The sequence below is a fragment of the Saimiri boliviensis genome, chromosome 5, assembly GCF_048565385.1.
Source record: "Saimiri boliviensis isolate mSaiBol1 chromosome 5, mSaiBol1.pri, whole genome shotgun sequence".
NCBI lineage: Eukaryota > Metazoa > Chordata > Mammalia > Primates > Cebidae > Saimiri > Saimiri boliviensis.
Genome location: NC_133453.1, coordinates 80,343,824 through 80,365,890, shown reverse-complemented (window position 1 = coordinate 80,365,890; position 22,067 = coordinate 80,343,824). Strand labels below are relative to the sequence as shown.

The following is a 22,067-nucleotide window of genomic DNA, read 5'->3' as shown; positions in this document are numbered from 1 at the left end:
AATAAAAAACAAAACACTTCTGCCTTCAATAGAAAAACATATTCATTCATATTTTGGGAGACTGCACTCCCACAGAAAAATCATCCTTGTTTCTTTCAAATTCTCTAAATGATACTTGGATTCTTTCTGTGTTCTTGAGGCCAGATGTGAGATTGTGTCAAACGCTTTCGTGGAAATGTCCCCTTTTACACTGAGGCCTCATGTGGTGCTGGCACATAACCAAGTCCTCAGCACAAGTTTAGCCTTTACCGAGAGGAGAGAGAACCTTATGCCTGCTTTAACTCATTCGGTGTGTAACCCAGCCTTCCTCAGCACGCTTTAGAAATGATAGCTGTCCAAAGGTGTCATCTTCTCATGGATTCTTAGAACAGTCTGTATGAAAGATGGCTTATGTTGTTTATGTTTTAGGAAATTATTTTTAAATTGAGGTTATGTTATTTATAGCACACACATTATTCCTCAAAGGATTTGAAGAGGCTTATGTGAAAGGATGCCAATAAGAACTTTAAAACACTGAGTCAGGAATAGGACACGAGGAACCGCACAAGCATTCGTGCCATGATGTACTAAGTTGGGCTACTACTGTGGCCGTGGAATGCCATGTGGCCAGAATTAGAGGGCAACACAATCCTTGTAGACTATTCTTACTGCCCATGGAAGAAATCACAGCAGTTCCTTAGGAAAAGAAAAGCACTTTCTGGTTCTTTTGTTCTGAACCACACTCAGAGAAAACTGATGCCCTGTTTTTAAAGGCGACCCCCTGGAGGCAGCAGTGTAGGAGCTAAGAACTCAGACTTAGCCACACTCCCAGTAGCTATGGGACCTAAGCAAGTTGTTTAATTTCTCTGGGGCTTTTCTTATCTGTAACAGAGAACTAAGAGTACTGCTTCCTCAAAGAGGTTGATTGTGTTCAATGAATTTATGAATATGAAGGGCCAAGAGCATCGTGGATGAAGCCTTGACAGTGGCATGGCATGTTATTTAAGGCCGATAGCATCTTCCTGTTTTGATCAAGAGCATGACTTCAGGTCCATTCAGTTTCTGGGGTTAAATTTCTGACTCTGATGCTGACTCCCTTTGTGATTTGGGGCAGATGATGTAACCCCTGTGACTAAGTTACTTCACCTCAGTAACATGGACATCATAATGACATCTAGTTCAAAAGGTTCGTAAGGTTAAATGAGAATCCACCCAGGGTATTTTGCGCAGTTCTCAGCAGTTGATACGTATTCATTAAATGCTATGTATTCTCAGGGTTGTGATCAGTTAATATTGTAATATGTTGATGTATGCTGTACATTTGTCAGTATTTAAGCAGATATATAAGTGATCGAATCTTCAATTACTTTGCAATTACTTTGGAAGATGGAGTTGTAATTGAGAGGTGGAAAAGAATTTTGGTCACACATGTGAAGTCATGTTTACAGGTGCAGTTACACATTTTATTTTTTAAAAGAACTTGGCAATTTGAGGTTCCTGTTTAATCTTTTTTTTTTTTTTTTTTGAGACGGAGTTTCGCTCTTGTTACCCAGGCTGGAGTGCAATGGCGTGATCTCGGCTCACTGCGACCTCCGCCTCCTGGGTTCAGGCAATTCTCCTGCCTCAGCCTCCTGAGTAGCTGGGATTACAGGCACGTGCCACCATGCCCAGCTGATTTTTTGTATTTTTAGTAGAGATGGGGTTTCAGCATGTTGACCAGGATGGTCTCGATCTGTTGACCTCGTGATCCACCCGCCTCGGCCTCCCAAAGTGCTGGGATTACAAGCGTGAGCCACCGCGCCTGGCCAGTTCCTGTTTAATCTTTAATCCACACACTGACTGACAGTGTTTTTACAGTAGAATTTGTAACATGGTCAGGAGTGTTCTGGTTCCCCAGACTTGGGTTCTGCCCTGTATTCACCTCCCATAGGTAGCTCAGTGGAAACGGGGTCATGTCTGTCGGCAGAGGGAGCCGGTTTCTCCATGATGCTTGGTTGCCGCCTGTTGCCTTATAACACGTAATCCCTGTGCTCGGCCCCAGCCAGGCTGTCTCTGCAAGCCCCATCATGATGGTTGGGAGATAGCCCTCCTGGGAGAGTTTTGCCAAATGCGAAACAGTAAGGAATGTGTTGGAAATCACAACTTATTAAATTCGTGCATGGGATAGTTCTGAGAGATGCGTCCTTAGGCAATTTGGTCATGTGCAAGCATCCTCGAGTGTACTTACACAAGCCTGGATGGCACAGCCTGTTGCTCCCAGGCTCCAAGCCTGTACAGCATACTGCTATACTGAATACTGTAGGCAGCTATAATGCAGAGGTAAGAACTTGCGTATCTGAACATGTCTCAACACAGAGAAGGTATAAAAATATGGTATTACCATCTTATGAGACCACCGTGCTGTTGTATACACAGTCCGTCGCTGACTGAAACGTCGTCACACAGCATGTGGCTGTACCTGGGCAGTGCTGACTTCCCATTTGTGAGGTCACTGAGCAGCAGCGCCTTGGCCTGCAGAAGCTTCATTTGAGGCTGACAGTGTCGGTGGTTTGTCCCAGACCCCAGGGCCAGGGGCATTTGTCTCCCAGTGCAAGAACAGTTTTCTAGATCTTGATTACATTTCATTTTATCCTTTACATTGTTGAGGATTAGGTTAGATAACTGCCTGGTCTTTATAGCAGTGAAGAATTTATAGATCTTGGAAAGTATGTTCTTCTGTCTAATGGAAGCCCTCCCCTCCCTTAGAGACAAGAGGAAATGCCTAACAAAGAACAAAGCAAGACTGTGAAATTTGGCTTCTGTTAACTTAATCCTATTTCTAGAAGGTAGGGGGAGGCACACTGCCTGGCTTTTTGGGGAGGGATTGCTGCTTTCAGCCAGAGGACTTGGGGGCCAGCTTCCCCGAAGCCCTCAGTGTGACAATCAAGCTCCCAGTGGCAGCAAAGCAAGCCTGGCTGGTCAGCCTCCATGTAGCCACTTAGAGTCAGTTACAAAGGCGGATGGGGAGTCATTCCTAGAGTTAAAAAAAAAAAAAAAAATCATAAAATCCCTCATTACATTTTTTTTTTTTTTTTTTTTTTTGAGACGGAGTTTCACTCTTGTTACTCAGTCTGGAGTGCAATGGCGCGATCTCGGCTCACCGCAACCGCCGCCTCCTGGGTTCAGGCAATTCTCCTGCCTCGGCCTCCTGAGTAGCTGGGATTACAGGCATGCACCACCATGCCCAGCTAATTTTTTTTTGTATTTTTAGTAGAGACGGGGTTTCACAATGTTGACCGGGATGGTCTCGATCTCTTGACCTCGTGATCCACCCGCCTCGGCCTCCCAAAGTGCTGGGATTACAGGCTTGAGCCACCGTGCCCGGCCCCCTCATTACATTTTATCATTGAGATAAAGTAGCTCAGAAATGTGCAGTGTTTCAGGCACACTCTTTCCTAGTGGTCTCTGCCTTTGCAGTTGAGCAGGGTGTGGCCATTGGGCCTGCAGCTGAGGGTCAGGCATCACTGCCTTCATCGCTTCTCACGGTTCTCACGTTGGCTGCAGTTAGATGACATTTATGAGAACCCTGCTGCTGCTTTCAATTAATGATGACACTTTCATTTTTTTCATTTTCCACTCATTTTTATAAAATATGGGAGAGGCTGAGATAAAAGGAAGTAAATTGCATACATGAACACAAGTATGCCAGCAGAGCCCAGCCACCCTGCACTGCCCGCAGCACCCTCTCAGCCAGCAGGAAGTGGGTTCCGCAGGTACAAGCTGTTCTCCGGAGGTACTCGGCTCCAGCTTGGAGAATGGTTTTCATACATCTGTGGATAATGTATGGAAAGGTCATAGTCTGCCCAGCAGGGAGCTGTCTCTGTGTGCACTGACCCTGCTGCCCTTCTCTCCAAACCCCCAAGTTGGGTCCAAAAGCAAATGTAGGTGGGAATGTGGACCCATTGTTGTGAACTAAAAGCCAAGCCATCCTGAGCCTGAGTAGCACATCCTGTGAATTTGAGTGACAGATCTGTTATAAAATTTTATGAATGGCCCTGTTTGTGGAATGACTGTGTCCCTGGCAAGTTGACAGTCGAGTTTTTGCAAATCAAATCTTTTCTTGGAGAATTTTAATATGTAAAAGATTCCTGCAAACCATCCATTTTATGGTGCTCTATCTCAATGCTATTTCCAATACATTCAGATTGTTGTCATTCAGGTTGTTCTTAAAATGAATGTCTGCCATTTACAAACCTACTTGCATTCTCAAGACAGGACAGTGTTGCTGAGGTGAAATTATTCAAATCATCAGAGAATATGTGCTTTCATGGGAATCTAATTTACAAATGCCATCTTGTTAAGGATTTTGCAACTAGAAGAAATTGTGTCCAATTTGAGTCCTAAAAAGTGCCATCTGTTCGTGTTGATTTTGGAGCTCCCATTTCATACTAAGTATTTTTTCTCCTTCATCTTTGTATTTTATTGCCAGAAGGCAAGGTACTGCCCATCGCAGGGCATCCTCTTCTCCTGCCCTCTCCGCTGCTCTCTTCTCCTTCTGGTCAGGCAGATTGCATTAATCCTGGAGCCTGCTGGGCGGCACCAGAGGTCTGTCTGCCTTTGCAGCAGAATAGCTGGAATTCCTGAGCATAGTTTAGCTGTGGTTCTGTTTGCTTCAGCGTGTGGCTGGCTATTCTTCAGTCTCTCCTGTTGCCGTATATGGTATCCGTTAAGTCCCAGTGGCTGCTTAAACTTGAGATACTCCTGAGCCTCAGGAGTTTGCAGTGATGGCCCCAGAATATTCAAATCTGCATAGAAAAAGGAAAACACAGATCTAGTTGTCTGTCTGCATCCTTTGTAAACAAGAGCCTCCTCAAGAATTTGTGTGTAGAAGGTGATCGTTTTTAAGCCTGAGCAAAGTCTACCTGTGCTTACAGGTAATTTTAATTGCCTCAAGAGGAAGTCACCAAATGCATAGCAAGGGTTGTGAAGGAAAGGAGGACAGGGTCCAATCCAGCTGCCATGCCTGGGGTGGCGTGCTTGCCCCTTGTCAGTTGCTTCTACTCGTGGCTTCTCTGACGCCTCTGTGAAACACAAGTCCCTATTTTTAGTGCTGGACTGTCATTTCTGATGTGCTGCTGTTGCAAAAATTCAGTAGCAGCTGCAACAGAAATCCTGATTTAAAGGCCCTGCCTTTAAATGGAGATGAAACATGTTTACGAAATAAAAGAACAGAATGCTGTGGTGGATCGGCTGCTTCCGATCTCATCAAGTGCAAGAGTTGTATGTCTGTTCCTTTGCATGGAGTCCTGCATTTACCTGGGCCCTGCCTCTCCCTGGAGCCCCTGTGTCTGTTTTGATTCATTCCTTCTGGTCAGTTACAACTGGGGAGAGGAGGAAGAGGAGTTGTTCCTTGCCTGGAGGAAAATGGCAGAGCAGCAGCAGATCCAGGTAGTGGCTTAATACCCACACCTTCTAGCACAAGAATCACACGTATTCAGGATCATGATCAGATCAATCCAGATAATGTATATGTAGGGGAGGAAGAACTCACTTTATCCCTACCCTTCACAGTTCTTGGAACAGACTGCAGCAATGAAAGACAGATGAACACAAGGAAAACAAACAGAAGTTGAATAGCCGGTATATCTCCTCTAGTATTCGTGGGAGATACCCGGAGAAATGAGTCAGTGTCCAAGAGGTGGCTTAGATTGTAGGCTTAAAAACCATCAGCCCCTGAAACAAAGATAAGTGGTGTGGGGAAGGCCAGTTATGGGGAGGTACCCAAGAAAAGCAGTTAACAAGGGTAAGGTTTCGGAGCCAGATTCTCCGTTGATAGAAGTCTCTAGTGATGTACTTGTCCTTCTCTTCTTGGTATAGAAAAGAAGACATTCTTCCAAATGGAGATTTTCCTTTATAGACAGAAATTTGTCTTACAAGAGAATAATTTCTGCTCTGATTTTGGAATATCTCCTGTGTCTGCAGTCTCTCAAAATAATCAGCTCAAGATCTTTATGCAAAAAGGCATATTTGGGGTGGCATATTCTGCTGTCTTAAAATATAAAAGTACCCAAGTCTTATGTTAGTAGGAATCATTAACGCTATGGTAGGAGGAGACTATAGCTGGGATTCCCAAGACAGCAGGAACCAGAACTGGTTTGTGTAGATTCTCAGAGTACAGATAGAATTACCTTGGACGCTGATTTCCAAACATTTTATGTATGGGACCCCCACCCCTCCGCCCGCAGCCCCAGCCCCACCGTCTCAGTGGATCAGTATGTAAAACTGAGATAAATACCATTAACAGAATGGTATTAACAGAATGGTATTTATCTCAGTTTTACATACCGATGTGTTGTAACTGAGTGTGAGAAATCACCACTGAGACAAAGACTAGGCTAAATTACAGGGTCTTTATTGCTGGCGGCCACGGAGGACTCTTCTCTCTAACTCTTGGCCCTGAAAGGAGGATGTCAAGACCTTTTATGCTCGTTAACTATCTCCTGGGTGGGGGTGGGGGTGAGGGGCTTTGGACATTCTGAGGGCCAGGGGACTTTGGACATTCCGATTGTTACTTAAGTGGTTCACAGAAGTCAAGATAAGCATTAGTTTACACATTGTCTGGGTAGGGTGGAAATTACAGACCTTAGTTACTTAATACAAGTCTTAAAATGGTGCAGGGGCCAAAATGGTGTTGGTTTGGACTGCTTGCCTGTCACATTAGGGTTACAGAGAGCAGTTTCAACAGACAGCCGAGGTATGCAGTTTATGGGGCATTTACCATGTCACAATGCACTGAGATTAAGTTTAAATGTCTCCTCAGTAATGGCAGTGGGCCTGTTTGCATAACATAGATATGAATGGTACCTACAGTCCAGATCAGCTGTAGTATCCCTGCCCTTTGATGTTTTGTTCTGGTTGCGCTGTCTTGAGAGAATCCACTTTCATCCAGATCAGTGATGCAGATGGCAATTGTTAAGAACAGCTCTTCCTGTAGCTAAGAAATTATCTGACTAGATAGATGACAGGAAAAACACTATTATGAAGACTGCCCAGTGATAAGTTACTTTGGGCATCCACAGTAACACGCTGGGCCCCAAGGTATTAAATTTAGTAACAGCAGCCAGGCACGGTGGCACACACCTATAATCCCAGGATTTTGGGAGGCTGAGGTGGGCAGATCACCTGAGGTCAGGAGTTCCAGACCAGCCTGGCCAACATAGTGAAACCCTGTCTCAAATAAAAATATAAAAATTAGGCCGGGCTTGGTGGCTCACTCCTGTAATCCCAGCACTTTGGGAGGCCAAGGCAGGTGGTTCACCTGAGGTCAGGAGTTCGAGACCAGCCTGGCCAACGTGGTGAAAGCCTGTCTCTACCAAAAATACAAAGATTAGCTGGGCATGGTCACACATGCCTATAATTTCAGCTACTTGGAAGGCTAAGGCAGGAGAATTGCTTGAACCTGGGAGGCAGAAGTTGCAGTGAGCCAAGATCCCACCACTGCACTCCAGCCTGGGTGATAGAGCAAAATTTAGTCTCCAAAATGTGTGTGTGTATATGTGTGTGTGTGTGTCTGTGTCTGTGTGTGTCTGTCTATAAATAAATAAAAATTAGCTGGGCATGGTGGCTCGCACCTGTAATCCCGGCTACTCGGGAGGCTGAGGCAGGAGAATCGCTTGAACCCAGGAGGTGGACGTTGCCGTGAACCGAGATTGCACCACTACACTCCAGCCCGGGTGACAGAGTGAGATCCTGTTTCAAAAAAAAAAAAAAAAAGTCAGTAACAGCAACTGTGGTGGTGGCGGAGGGTATTGAGTTTATTACAAAATTTTAAATAAGTTAAATTTAAAAACCAAAATTAGAACTAAGTATTTGCGGAACTTTGGCCTTTTCATTACTCTGGTCAGGCTCAACTCCTTAGCTTTCTGCATGGGGAAACTGAGGCTCACAGACCTTGAGGATTTGCCAATGTCACACGTAGCAACTGGGACAAGACCATGTCTTCAGTTGTGTTGTCCTTTGTTACATTCTGGACCTCGGGACTCCAGAGCTGAGCAGTCCCTCACCTTCTGAGAGCCATGGTGCACAGGCCCCCTGTGCCCTCTGCTACGATGACTCACTGAACACATGTTGGTGCCAGCACTGACTTCTCATGAGGCCCTTGGCTGGGTTTACCAGCTACCTCCTTGGAGAGCTGCAAGGGACCATGTCCCAGTACACACAAAAGACTGGTCTACCGCAGAGAACTGAAGTTGCTGTGCCTCGTGGAAAAATATTGGAGCATCCTGACAGCTGGCAGATGCCTGCTCCCTCTGGTGTCCAGATAAGGCCTGGGGAGCTGGGAGTCAGCTCCTGACCTGTGACCTCTTCTGGTCCCCCACCGCTTTAGTGCTGTCTGCTGCAAACATAGATCAAGAGGCTTGAGGGCATCCATCAGGACAGAGCCCTTTAAACATATTTTTCTGGAGAAATGTAGTGACCTCCTTTCTGAAAAGAAACAGGCTGTCATCTGAGTGGTGAGGAATAGGACGCGGGACATTCAGAATCGGCCAGGCCTACAGACTGGTCCTGGAATCCCTGGGCTGCTGTGTAAACTCATACGAGGGGCTGATCTGTGAAGAGGCCACTGAAGAAGGTCTCCTCACTGCTGAGGTCCACACTGACTGAGGACCAGAAGCAAAGTGAGAGCTGCCTTGCACTTCTGGAAGGATGGAGAAGGGGATCCTTTCCCCATAGTCACCCTGGGCCTGACCTTTATATCCTTAGGTCCACAAGACCAGGACTGCCTGCTGCCCACACTCCCTCACTTTCTGGTGACAAGGCCCTGGATTGGATACGAGCTCAGGCGATCCTTGGGAGATGTGGCTACCTCTCTGTGACATGTGAAGAGATGAGGTTGCCAGCCACACTGCACTGTGGCCCTAAGGACAGTCTGTAGAGACTGTTCTGAGGGAGCTACAGTTTGTTGCAGGGAGATAACAGGTTTGCTGCCTTTTATGTATATGGCTCCTGGAGGTTAAACCATGGCCATGCTGCTGGTGTGACCAGAGGAGGTCACAGATCAGTAACAGACTCCCAGCTTCCCCAGGCTTTATCATAGGCACCAGAAGAAGCAGGCATCTGTTAGCTGCCGAGGGGTGTCATAGAGGACAGGCACACCAAGAGGTGCATGTGACACCAGCAACCCTGAGCCCATGGCTCCGGTGGGCTTAGCTCTGAGACCTGGGATTAGATGTTCAGCAGGCAAGCCAGGTCCTGCCCTTGCTAACCGGAAGCCCACAGGTGACCCTCTGCAGAGATGACTGTTGCAGCACTCTGCTTTTGAACTGTGCATGAACAATGTCTTCCATGTGTTTTCTTTTAGGTTTGGTTTCTTTGAATCCTTGTTAAGTTTGTGAGACAGACTTAGTCACGTTTAGCTGCGTGTTGTTTATTTGTTAGATGTGTAGTGTTCAGCTGATTGACTGTGCCACTTTCTCGAAGCCTGCTGCTGTTGATGATGATGATGATGGTTGTTTGGGTTACTTGCAGCCTGGGGTGCTGTGAGCATTTTTGCACATATTTCTGGTGTACCCTGAGAGTGCCTGCAGGGCGCAACTCTGCAGGTGGGTTGCCGAGTGGGGGGATACACCTGTCTTCAACTTACTCATCATGTCAGCCTGTTTTCCAGAGCAGCTGCCATGCACCCTTCCACTAGCAGAGTGTGAGCTTTCCTGTTGTTCTGCATCCATTTCTCGTTACTGACGAGGCTAGGTGCTTTGCATAGGCTCCCTGGAGTGTGGACCATACCTTTTGAAGGCCTGTTCCTGTGTTGCCCATTTTCAGTCTGGAAGGTCTGTCTGCCTGACTTGTAAGAACACTTCCCTATTCTGGAACCTGGAAATGTATAGCTTGAGGTTGTATTTAGAAACAGAGTTGTCCCAGGCACATACTGGGAATAGAGCCAGGGTGCCACACTCCATCTCCCTCCATCCAGAGGAGCAGCCATCCTTGCCACTCAGCCCCTTCCTGGCCTCTGGTCCCACTGAAGAGCTGATCGTCCTGGCCTGGGGTTGTTTCTGCCACCTCCTCCATCCTCCTCTCTAGACAGTGATTCCCATGATGAGCAGAAGCAACTCTTCGAACTACACCCCGTTTATCACCCCCAAATTAAGAATCCGAGAGTGGGAGGCCCAGGCTGATGGGAGGGTGTTATGAGTACCCTGCCTTGTTGTCCTCTCTCCCTGCATGCCATTTTCTTTCATCCTTAGCTGATTTCCCACAGCACTGCCACGACAATGGGCCAACATGTTCACTCAGGCCCTCTACAGTGGGAGCTGCTTTTTTCTTTCTTGACTTCCTTACTTATTCATTCATTCATTCATTCATTCATTCACACACCCCTGCTGGCAGGAGTTCTTTCTTGACTTTCTTAACCATGAATCTTGACTTATTAGAGATTCTTTAACAAGGGAGGAGTGACTTGCACTCTAGACTGCCTCAGTGATTATTCTTGTTGAATGAAATTTTGTGATTGTAGGGTAAGAGGCCAACTGGGCAATAATACCAACCTTTGTTTGTGTTGCACTGTATTCTGGTTATCTCTTCTTGTGAAAAACAAAAACAAAACTTAACTACTTCTGAATCTACAATTTGGGCTGGGCATTGTGGGGATGGCTCATTTCTGCTCACATGGTACCAGGGCAGCTTGACCTAGGTAAAGCTTGACCCAGGTAAAGGGGATCCCCTTCCAGGATAGCACATGCATGTGGCTTGACGGCTGGTGCTGGTTATCTGATGGGAGCCCATCTGGAACTGGCAGCCATGCCTAGGCCTCAGTTCTTCTCTCTGGGGGTCTTGCCATGGAACTGCTTGGGCTTCCTCTCAACATGGCATCCGGGCTCCAAGAAAGAGTGTTCAAGGAACTATAAGAAACCTGTTTCTTAGGACTTGGGCCTTGACACTTGCACACAATTGGTTTTGCTGTGTTCTGTTGGTCAAAGCTGTCACAGAGCCCCTGCAGGTTCGGGGTGGGGAGGACACATAGACCCCCACCTCCTACTGGGAGGGAGGACTGTCAAAGAATTTCTGGCCATCTGTGCTACACCACCCACTAACAGATGTGATTTTCCTTTAGCCCTGACTGCTGCTGCAGGAAGAGGGAAGCTGGAGATCTGTGAGCTGCTGCTGGGGCATGGAGCTGCTGTGTCACGGACAAACAGGAGAGGAGTCCCACCTTTGTTCTGTGCAGCACGTCAGGGGCATTGGCAGGTACCCAGGGGGACCCTGAATGCTTCAGAAGCTATGAGTGGGGATGGAATTTACTACTGCCCAGCTCCCATGAGACCACATGCAGCTTCCCTGAGCCTGTCTGTTCCCCATCCTTGGCTTCTGCTGTGCCATCGGGACTGCTTGATAGAGGCACACATTTGACAGGATAACACAGTCAGCCACACAGGCTGGGGAGCAAGGCTGCTCAAGGCTGAGCTATCCAGGTCAGAGACACAGCCACTGGAGGCAGTGGAGTAGGTGGACTCACGGTGGTAACAGGAGACTTGCGCTCATATATGTGTTGTTGCTGTTGTTGTTGCTGCTGCTGTTGTTGTTGCTGTTGTTGTTTTGTGATGTATTTGTCCAACATACTTGGAAGAAGAGCAGTTCTGTTATGCTCTTTGGAAAAGGAAATGTTTCCCTGTGGTCCTGCGCTGATCCACGCTGGTTTGTTTTCCATTGTTGTGGTTTATTCAAGGGGGCAGGGAATACTTGTTTCTTCATTTCGTAAACAATGACCGCATTCCTACCCCACGCCTAGCACCAGGTTACACATACACTACGAACACAAAGGATATTATGAACATTACAAAGAAGAATTTTCTAGACCAAAGTTTTGGTCATGGAATTGTGTCTCTGCCCATGCCTGCTACCTCGTTTGGTAGGAGCTATGAGTGCTTCCTGCCAGTATTCTTCTCTCCTTTCTATTCCTAAGAGCTTGGTTTGTACCATCTGTTCCCTGTCACCCTCACTGCTTCGGCCTGATGCTCTGGCTAATACTCTCCTTGCCCCACTGTTTCCTAAGCCACGGAGAAGTTTGGAAAGCATTTGTTAGTGGATAAAGAGCAAGAAGGCAGTGGGAATGTGTCACCTCCTGTTGCTGTGGCAATGTAACAAGCGATGCTCTGGGGAAAGCTTTCGCCAAGCTATGGGTGAAGCAGTTCCCACTGGAATGGGGTTTATGGGAGACCCCTGCCTGGTTTTCTAGTTTCTCTTTCCCCAGCCTTATGACCATGCACAGTTGAAAGGCATATTTCTAAGGCTGAAAATCTCCTTCAGGGAGCTTTGCTAAAAGTTGCTTTCCCCGAAAGGCATTCCATCCACCAACGCTGCATCCTAGGAAAGTCTGTGGCTTGGGTGCGTGGTGGGTGAGCTTCTTTCTGTGCCCTCCTCCTGCCCAGCACTCCACTGTAGGTACTTAGTTGTCTTCAGTGCCTGTGGGGGACCCCATGATCACTGCTCAGCCCCCTGAGTTGTGCTTCATTCTCCCACCTCCCTGCGGCTCTCTTGTCCTTGTGGATTGTGATTGGCATCCGTCCTCCCACAGATTACCACTTCTGTCTGGTATGTGTATGTTTAGCAGAAACAGCAATGAATTGGGCCTGATAAAAGCATGTATTTTGGAAAAGACTCTGTTCAAAGGAATACAGTGGAAAGCTTTTCCAGCCCCCATGGTTCACACAACTTAGGGATTTTTAAAGGGAAGTCGTTTGACTACTTTTAAAGGTCAAAAAACCTGTCTGGGTATAGCAGGTGTGATTGAAAATGGCAGCAGAAGGATGGTAATTCCGAGTGTCTCTTCCAGATTGTTAGACTGCTGTTGGAACGCGGCTGTGATGTGAACCTAAGTGACAAGCAAGGCCGGACGCCCCTCATGGTGGCTGCTTGTGAAGGGCACTTGAACACCGTGGAATTCCTGCTTTCAAAAGGTAGCAGCGTGATGCCCTCAAAGGTTTCTTTTGGACAGACACAGAGAGAAGTTTAGCAGAACCATCCAGTGCCTTCTGATTCAAATTCATTTTCTGTTATGGAAATTTTCTAACACACACCGTAGAGAGAATAGGCAACACAGCCACACACCCAGTATTCCCCTTCAGCAGCAGTGACCATTCTGCCAGCCCATTTGGCCGGTGTCAGCCTTCACAGGGCTTAACTGACACTTGGTTCTGGCCAGGTGTTCTGCAGTTTGCTTTCTGGCTTTGTCATCTCATACGGTTCACATTCTGTGAATGCGCTTTCCTTTCAGGTGCCGTCCTTTCTTCTCTAGACAAAGAGGGTCTGTCAGCATTAAGCTGGGCTTGTTTGAAAGGTCACAGGGCAGTGGTCCAGTATCTGGTTGAAGAAGGAGCTGCGATAGACCAGACAGACAAGAATGGCCGCACACCCCTGGACCTGGCCGCCTTCTATGGTGATGCTGAGACTGTGAGTACCAGCAGGTGTCCCTCCCTCCACCTGCATTGGAAAGAAACCCCAGCAACTGAACAGCTCCAGGGTCTGCATGAGGTTGTGTCTCAGTGTCATCTGTGTGTGTGTGTGTGTGTGTGTGTGTGTGTGTGTGTTGTCAGGGATTTTTCATTTTTCTCTAATTCTGTGACATGCAATCTATTTGAGAACTTAAGATTTTAGTCAAATTGTAAAAGTTTAAAAATACTGCTTACAAACAGCACATACAACAGACATATAAGTGAATGTGTACACATGTGCGTATGTGGCTTTCTCAGTCATCCATATAAATAAAACTTTTGCATAGATCATTTAGAAACTACTTTTATATATGGTAAGTGACCAATCAAATGACTACCTGTTTTTTTTTCTACATTGTTTAGTTTTTAATCTGTTATTTTTCTGAGATTAAGTCTTGCTCTCTTGCCCAGACTGGAGTGCTGTGGTGCGATCTCAGCTCACCACAACCTCTGCCTCCAAGGTTCAAGCAATTCTCCTGCCTCAGCCTCCCAAGTAGCTGGGATTACAGGCATGCATCACCACGCCCAGGTAATTTTTGTATTTTTATGAGAGACGGGGTTTCACTATGTTGGTCAGGCTAGTCTCGAACTCCTGACCTCGTGATCCTCCTGCCTTGGCCTCCCAAAGTGCTGAGATTACAGGCATGAGCCATTGTACTTGGCCTATTACTAATTTTGGAGGCAGAGTCTTACTCTGTCACCCAGGCTGGAGTGCAGTGGCATGATCACTACAGTTTTGCTCTCCTGATCTCAAGAGATCCTCCCTCCTCAGCCTCCTGAGTAGCTGGGATTATAGGCATGTACCACCACACCTGGCTAATTTTTTATAGAGATGAGGTTTTGCCATGTTGCCCAGGCTGGTCTCGAACTGCTGGGCTCGAACTGCTGGGCTCAAGTGATCTTCCCACCTTGCCTTCTAGAAGTGTTAGGATTACAGGCATGAGCCACCATGCCCAGCCAAAGTTTTGTTTTATTTTTAATTGGCAAATGATTGTGTGTATTTTTGGGGCACAATGTGATGTTTTGATACAAGTATACATTGTGGAATGATCAAATCAGGCTAATTAATGTATCCATCCCTCAAATATTATTTCTTTTCGGTGAGAGCATTTAGGATCTCTTTTAGCTATTTTGAAATAAGCATTACGTTATTGGCCAGGCATGGTGGCCCACACCTGTAATCCCAGCACTTTAGGAGGCCAAAGCGGGCAGGTCACTTGAGGTCAGGAGTTTGGGACCAGCCTGACCAACATGGTGAAACTCTGTCTCTACTAAAAATACAAAAATTAGCCAGGCATGGTGACGGGCGCCTATAATCCCAGCTACTCGGGAGGCTGAGGCACAAGAATTGCTTGAACTCAGGAGGTGGAGGTTGCAGTGAGCCAAGATCATACTACCAGACTCCAGCCTGGGCAACAGAATGAGACTCGGTCTCAAAAAAAAAAAAAAAGATATGGTTAACTCTAGTCACATTGTCACCAATACTTGTCTGTTTGTTTGTTTGAGATGGGGGTCTTACTCTGTCGCCCAGGCTGGAGTGCAATGGCTGGATTTCAACTCACTGCAACTTCTGCCTCCTGGGTTCAAGCGATTCTCCTGCCTCAGCCTCCTGAGTGACTAGAGGAAGACACGTGCCACCGCCCCTGGCTTATTTTTGTATTTTTGGTAGAGACAGGATTCCGCCATGTTGGCCAGGCTGGTCTCAAACTCTTGACCTCGGGTGATCCACCCACCTTGGCCTCCTAAAGTGCTTGGATTACAGGTATGAGCCACTGCACCTGGCCAATACTTGCTTTTTTAATGGTAGCCATCATAATGGGTGTGAGTTGAACATCTTCTCATATGCTTGTTGGCCACTCACCTATCATCTTTGTAGAAATCTATTCAAGTCCTTTGCCCATTCTAAAGATGAGGTTATTTGGTTTTTGTAGTTGGGTTGTAGTTCTTTATATAGATAGTAACCCCTCTAGTTAGTGTCATTGAATAGTGGGGTGGATGATAGGAAGCATATCTTTTTTTTCCTTTTTCTTTTTCCTTGTGTATATGTGTGTGTGTGTGTGTGTGTGTGTGTGTGTGTGTGAGAGAGAGAGAGAGAGAGACAAAGTTTAGCTCTGCCACCCAGGCTGGAGTGCAATGGCACGATCTCAGCTCACTGCAGCCTCTACCTCACAAGTTCAGGCCGTTTTCTGCCTCAGCCTCCCAAGTAGCTGGGATTACAGGCGCCCACCACCACACACGGCTAATTTGTTTTTGTGTGTGTGTGTGTGTGTTTTTAGTAGAGATGGGGTTTCACTACCTTGGCCAGGCTGATCCTGAACTCCTGACCTCGTGATCCACCCGCCTTGGCCACCCAAAGTGCTGAGATTACAGGTGTGAGCTACGTACCTGTAAAAAATAGCTGGAAGCATATTTTTTCAGATCCACATGAAAATCTAAAATGGCTACAGGCTTCTTTTCCAGTAAATAGAGAAATTAGAGTGGCCACAGTGGTTCTTCCTCTTGTTTCCTGTTTAAGTGACAGCCATTTTATCACATCAAATTAGTCTTTGTACTGTGGTATCAAACTTGCCATCTTTACTTCCCCAATTTCCTTCAAATCTCTTTGAGAATTATATACTTGGATCCTTCTGGTCTCAAGCCGCCAATCTTCACAGTCTGCCGTGCCCAGGTCATGTGGGTCTGAGTATTTCTAAAGTCACCACTTCTGTGGCCTGCTCACTTGTGGGAGCTCATTCTAGAAGTCTGCTGCTTACTTCCATCGGAGATGCAGAGGTTACTGTCCAGTCTGTGGCCTGGGAAGTGGTGTGAGAGGCAGATCGAGCATGTATGCACACACCCACCTGTGGCAGTGCGTGCCCTGCTTTTTTCATCACTGACAGCAAAATCTCTTCAGCAGGGAAGGGTCTAGCTGTGGATTGCAGCTCCTCTTCTCTGTTTCGTGTCCACTTCATTTCTATTCTACGATCCTTACTAGGCAGAGGCATTTCAAATGAGAGTAAAGCTAAGACTGCCCATCCTAAATCCACGTGTGCCCCTGAACTCCTGCCCCCAGTTGCTGCTAAGGCCTCTGCTGTCCCTGCAGGTGCTGTACCTGGTGGAGAAGGGAGCCGTGATTGAGCATGTGGACCACAGTGGGATGCGGCCCTTGGACAGAGCCATCGGCTGCCGGAACACGTCCGTAGTGGTGGCACTACTCAGAAAGGGAGCCAAATTAGGTCAGTGAGCACTGCCTCCATTGAGCAGGAGGAGGGGTTAGCTCCCGACTACAGGAGCTTAGAGAGCATACAGAGTGACCCTGTGCCCAGGTTAGGAAGTGAGATGTCAGATGTTTGCAGATCTCTCTCGGTCTCACCTCAGTCTCACTTAATCACCATCATCCACAGTGTATAAGTAGCTCACAGTGTTTCTGCGGGAGTAGAAAGCAGAGGCTGGTGTTGAAGGACAGTTTGGAGTGGTGAGTGTCAATGGCCAGGAGCCACGTCTGAGAGCAATTGGCTCAGCCCCTCGCTGTGGGGTGGGGCCGGGCGGTGCTGCTGAAAGCTCCTCAGGTAATTCTGAGCAGCAGCCCACGCTCAGCCACTGTTCTAGAGCTGCCAGTCAGCTACGTGGGGAAATGGCCGCCGCAGCAAGTTTCCGTGAAGAAGTAATACTTGAGGATTATGTGGGAACCCCTGAGTAGGGAAAGCCCTTTCCACATGGCTGGCTTTGACACAACACACTGTTCCAAGTGTGGGAGGGTCACCGTTTTGGTTAGATATACCGGGCCCTTGGTCAGGAGCAGCTCTGGGCAGAGCATTGCGGTGAAAATGCTATTCACTAATACTGTCAAGCAGTGCATAGTGCCAGGAACTATCTAAGCGTTTCACCCTCTGCCTTCGTCCCCACCACAGCCCTGAAATTCTCCATGACAGTCCCATGATTTTACAGATGAGAAAACCAAGGCACAGAGCAGCTAAATGGCTTCCCCCAGGACTGCCACATGGTAGTCGCGGTGGTAACCTAGGCTGACTCGAGGGCTGTGCTCTTTAGCACTCTTCCCACAGTGTCCCAAGAGCTCAGGCAGGGGTTAGAGAGGTTGTGGCCGAGCTGTAGGGTAGGAGAGAGAAGCCAAGACATCTTGGAGTAGAGCGCGGTGACGCACAGCGCAGGGACCTGGTGCTGAGCCTACATGCCTGCACAGTGACCACTGCATGAACTGAGGAGGTTATCCTGGGGCCTCCTTTAATCAATTTTTCCCACTTTCCACTCGGAAGGGAGGGATGGGTCTTCGCTGCTCAGATGCCTGTTTCTCTCATTACTTTTTTCAGTAAAATAGCAAGGACAGATTCGAGTGCCCAGGTCAGTGGGAAAGGATTAGCAGCTGAGCCTCACCGGCATCCTGCCCCTCCCTCATGGCATTGTAGTCCTTGCAGCGGGCTTGTGCTGGTGCTCCATCTGTGGGGCCACGGAGGAATTGGGATCCTTTCCCTGGGGCCTCTGAAGTGCCTCTGAATACGTGTTTGTTTTGCAGGAAATGCTGCTTGGGCGATGGCCACTTCCAAACCTGATATCTTGATTATACTTTTACAGAAATTAATGGAGGAAGGAAATGTGATGTACAAAGTAAGTGGTGGCGCCCTTTTCTTTGCCATTGAAACTGCCTCAGAGCTCCCTCTTAATTGGGTATATAATGGCCATAGCTGTGCTACTGCACAGAATCCATGTAATAGAAGTACCAAGAGGTGGCTGGGTCCAGTGGCTCACGCCTGTAATCCCGGCACTTTGGGAAGCCAAGGTGGGTGGATCACTTGAGGCCAGGAATTCCAGACCAACCTGGCCAATGTGGCAAAACACCATCTCTACCCAAAATACAAAAATTACCAGGGCACCTGTAATCCCAGCCACTTGGGAGGCTGAGGCAGGAGAATTGCTTGAACCTAGGAGGCGGAGGTTTCAGTGAGCTGAGATGGCAGCACTGCACTCTCCTGTACTCTAGCCTCAGCAACAGAGCAAGACTCAGTCTCAAAAAAAAAAAAAAAGATGCCAAGAGGTGCTGACCTGGCCTTACGCCCATGGTTGGCTTAATATCTTTCCAGCAGAATCTTAAAGGTAGAAAACACCTCTGTTTGTGTCTGAGAGCCATTATTTCTGAGCTAATCCTTGACGTTGTAGTGGTGACTTACTGCCTGAAGCCATGGCATGAAGCCAAGTCACCTTTAGGTCAACCAAACATCATAGAGGACGTTCTCAGCCTTTCATGTTCTGAGTTCAGAACGCCACACTGAGGCACAGTGATGAGGCATGGGGGGGAACACCCAGCAGTCATTTCCAGAAGAAAAGACTTGCTCCATCTCCTGAGCCTTTCTTATCTGATTTTTAATATCTACGAATGTCTGGAATTTGAAACTGTTTTTAGAGACATTTTTACTTAATACATTCAAGTAATACCTCAGTTATTCAGGAGATTGAATTAATTTTTTATTTTCCCTCAAAAATGGAAATATGATTTACAGATCAATAAACTGCACTTTAAATTTTTCCAAATAAGACATCAGTTTAGGTCAGAGGTCAGTAAACTTATTTTTAAAGGCCAGACAGTAAATGTTTCAGGCTCTGCAGACTGTGTGGCCTCTGTCACAACTCTCCAATTCTGCTGTAGGGGTAAAAAGCAGTCACAGAGAACACAGAGCGAATGAGCACAGCTGTGTCCCAAGAAAACTTTATTTGTAAACACAGGTGGCCAGCAGACTTGGTCTCCAAGCCATGGTTTGCCAGCCCCTGGTTTAGATAGATATGCAGGCCATTTGCATAGGTCACTATTCTTTGCAGCTCTGTGATTAGACAGAATTAAAAGATGATTGGGGAAAAACTAGATTATGACCATGTTAATCCTTTTTACTGTTAGGCAGCTGCACTTGCTATGTTGTAGATTTTTTCCTTTTCATTTTTTAAAATAGTAACAAATAGGCAATATAACATGACCCAGCAGGGTTCCTGACTTGGAATCAGTTTGAAATTGAGTTGAGAGTGTGTACTGTTGTGGCTTTGAAGTGCTTTTAATATGGATTTTGGTAGGCAATTACGTCAGAAATATGAAGCCATTTTCAACAGGCTTCATACCCGCTGTGCAATGGGACTGACTGAGCAAATGGATTTTTTAGCTTTGAAAATGATGTGTGGTGCTGTTCTGCTTTTTTTTTTTTTTTTTTTTTGAGACGGAGTTTCGCTCTTGTTACCCAGGCTGGAGTGCAATGGCATGATCTCGGCTCACCGCAACCTCCACCTCCTGGGCTCAGGCAATTCTCCTGCCTCAGCCTCCTGAGTAGCTAGGATTACAGGCACGCGCCACCATGCCCAGCTAGTTTTTTGTATTTTTAGTAGAGACGGGGTTTCACCATGTTGACCAGGATGGTCTCGATCTCTCGACCTCGTGATCCACCTGCCTCGGCCTCCCAAAGTGCTGGGATTACAGGCTTGAGCCACCGCGCCTGGCCGCTGTTCTGCTTTTTAAAGCCCATGTTTTAGTTCCTCTTAAAAGAAAAATTATTATTGTGCAACGAGCTCTCTAGGTCTATCTACAAGACACCACTTGTCCTAGGAATGGGATCAGTTTTTCATCTGATTTCTATTACACTTAGCATTAAAATGTCTTTAGATGTGAGATCATTCTTGAAATAATTTTCAAAAATACATACCAGAAGATATCTGATTCATTAAGATTGATAGTTATCAATCTAGCAGTTTACAGACACCTTATTGTAAAAACGGCTTCCTTCTCACTGTGGAATCACAGGCCGCAGGTGCGGACAGTGAAGCCCGTGTGCGTCAGCCCAGTTAGTGAACTAGCTCCCATCTTGACGCTGACTCTGATGCTTTCAATGATCATGGACTTGCAGGGGGGAAGAAACTTCCCAGGGTGTTCTGGGTGTGGGAGATTATTCATCTTAGAGCCTCTGAAAAAGGACAGATGTTTGTGATTTTTGAATCCTAGAAAGGGAAGATGAAAGAGGCAGCCCAGAGGTACCAGTATGCCTTAAGGAAGTTTCCTCGAGAAGGAGTCGGAGAGGACATGAGACCCTTCAATGAATTAAGGGTTTCCCTCTATCTCAGTTTGTCTCGATGCCGAAGAAAAACAAATGTAAGCTGTGCCCCTTTATTCCAACCCAGTCCTCCAGCAGCAGAGCCCTTCCCCAGTGGTGAAGCCCAGCCCTTCTCCAGACCCAGTCTTGAGCCCTCCTGTCCAATTCGCTTGCACATTGATGCAAACCTGGCAGGTGGGAAATGGTTCCTATCAGTGACCATCGTTTGGTCACTGCTACTCTGCTCCCCTCACAGTGTTGAAGGAATCCACTTGGGTTTCGTTTCCTTGGCCTCAGTGATGAGAAACAAATGTGGACAGCTCCTCTGCAGCTTCTCAACAGTGATGCTGCCGGCACTGCCATCCCCGGATTCAGGAGAGGCTAACCCAAGCCTAGTGTCTTGTTGTAGGCCTGCCTTCTGTGTTAGGTTTGCTCAGAGGGTCTGCCAATAACTCATTTGTAACCAGTCGTGGTTCACTCATAGTCAATTTGTAACTAGTAGATCTGTTTCAGTAGTACTTCCTACCTTTTTTGAACTGCATCCTCCTGCCCCAGTCTGTTGAGCTGCCTGCTTCTGTGCCCCGCTGCTGGAATGGACCTAGCATCTAGGTTCCTTTCTGAGGCTGCCCCTCCACTGAGGTTTGAGGGTCCACCCTCTGGCCTTCTGGGGCACTGTCACTATCACTGTTTTCTGTGGTGGATTCTTTTCTTAATGATATTAATCAACTGTCATTCTCTCCTCCCTTTCTGGCTGTGCCTCAGGGTTCTGCTACCCTTTAGAACAAAACTAGGAAAGGCTTCCCATCATCATGTATCCATGTTGCTTCTGACTCCTGTATTTCTTGTTGACACCAGGACTTTGGCATGGCAGAGGAATTTGCTTCCAAGGCTCTCGAATTGAAGCCCAAGTCCTATGAAGCCTTTTATGCCAGAGCAAGAGCAAAGAGAAACAGCAGGTACTGTCCGTGGTTATCTTTGTGTCTAGAGAAGCTTTTTTCCCTGAGGGATCAAACCTGCCTGTTGCATTTGGGGAGGTTTTGCTGCAGAAGTGTTGCTCAGGTGCCTCTCATCCTTTTAAATACTGAATTACTGTTACTACCTGCTTCCAAGAGGCATGGTAGTGGGACATTATCAGTGGTGGGTAAACAGCTGTTTTCTCCTGACATCTCAATAGTTACTCCTCCCCATCACTTGTCCCAGGTGAAACTTACTACAACATGAACTTCCTACCTAATTTAGTCGGTATTTCAGGGAAACTGCCAGCTAGGGGCACTAGGAGGACATGAAGGGGAAGGGTTGTATGAGCTTGTTGTGTTAGAGGAGGGCAGTGTTACCACGATATGGTAATAATATTAGAAGGATTCTGGCACCCACTGATTCGTGCTTCCCGGCCCAGTAGTCTTTATGGAGAGCAGTGCTGTGGAGTCACACCCATCTAGGTTAGAATTCAGTACTGCCACTTAGCTGAGTAACTCTGGGCTGTTAAATGGGTCCCGGCCAGCACCATAAATGTTCAAAATTCACTTGCTACCTTCTCTTTCCTTTGAGCACAGCTGTTTTA

At 47.0% G+C, this 22,067-nt stretch overlaps 1 protein-coding gene across 9 annotated transcripts in view; it reads left to right on the top strand.

The window, feature by feature from the left end:
• Window positions 1-22,067, top strand: part of TANC1 (tetratricopeptide repeat, ankyrin repeat and coiled-coil containing 1) — a 277,351-nt gene that overhangs the window by 238,164 nt on the left and 17,120 nt on the right. For all 9 annotated transcript variants that reach the window (XR_012517747.1, XM_010329951.3, XM_074399627.1 and 6 more), the window contains 7 exons: window positions 11,072-11,205; window positions 12,791-12,914; window positions 13,232-13,407; window positions 16,531-16,663; window positions 17,959-18,050; window positions 20,419-20,565; window positions 21,362-21,462. Coding sequence is in view for 8 of the 9 variants with exons in the window: in XM_010329951.3 (XP_010328253.1) it covers window positions 11,072-11,205; window positions 12,791-12,914; window positions 13,232-13,407; window positions 16,531-16,663; window positions 17,959-18,050; window positions 20,419-20,565; window positions 21,362-21,462 (907 nt within the window). In the remaining variant the exon portion in view is untranslated. The remainder of the gene's footprint in view (window positions 1-11,071; window positions 11,206-12,790; window positions 12,915-13,231; window positions 13,408-16,530; window positions 16,664-17,958; window positions 18,051-20,418; window positions 20,566-21,361; window positions 21,463-22,067) is intronic.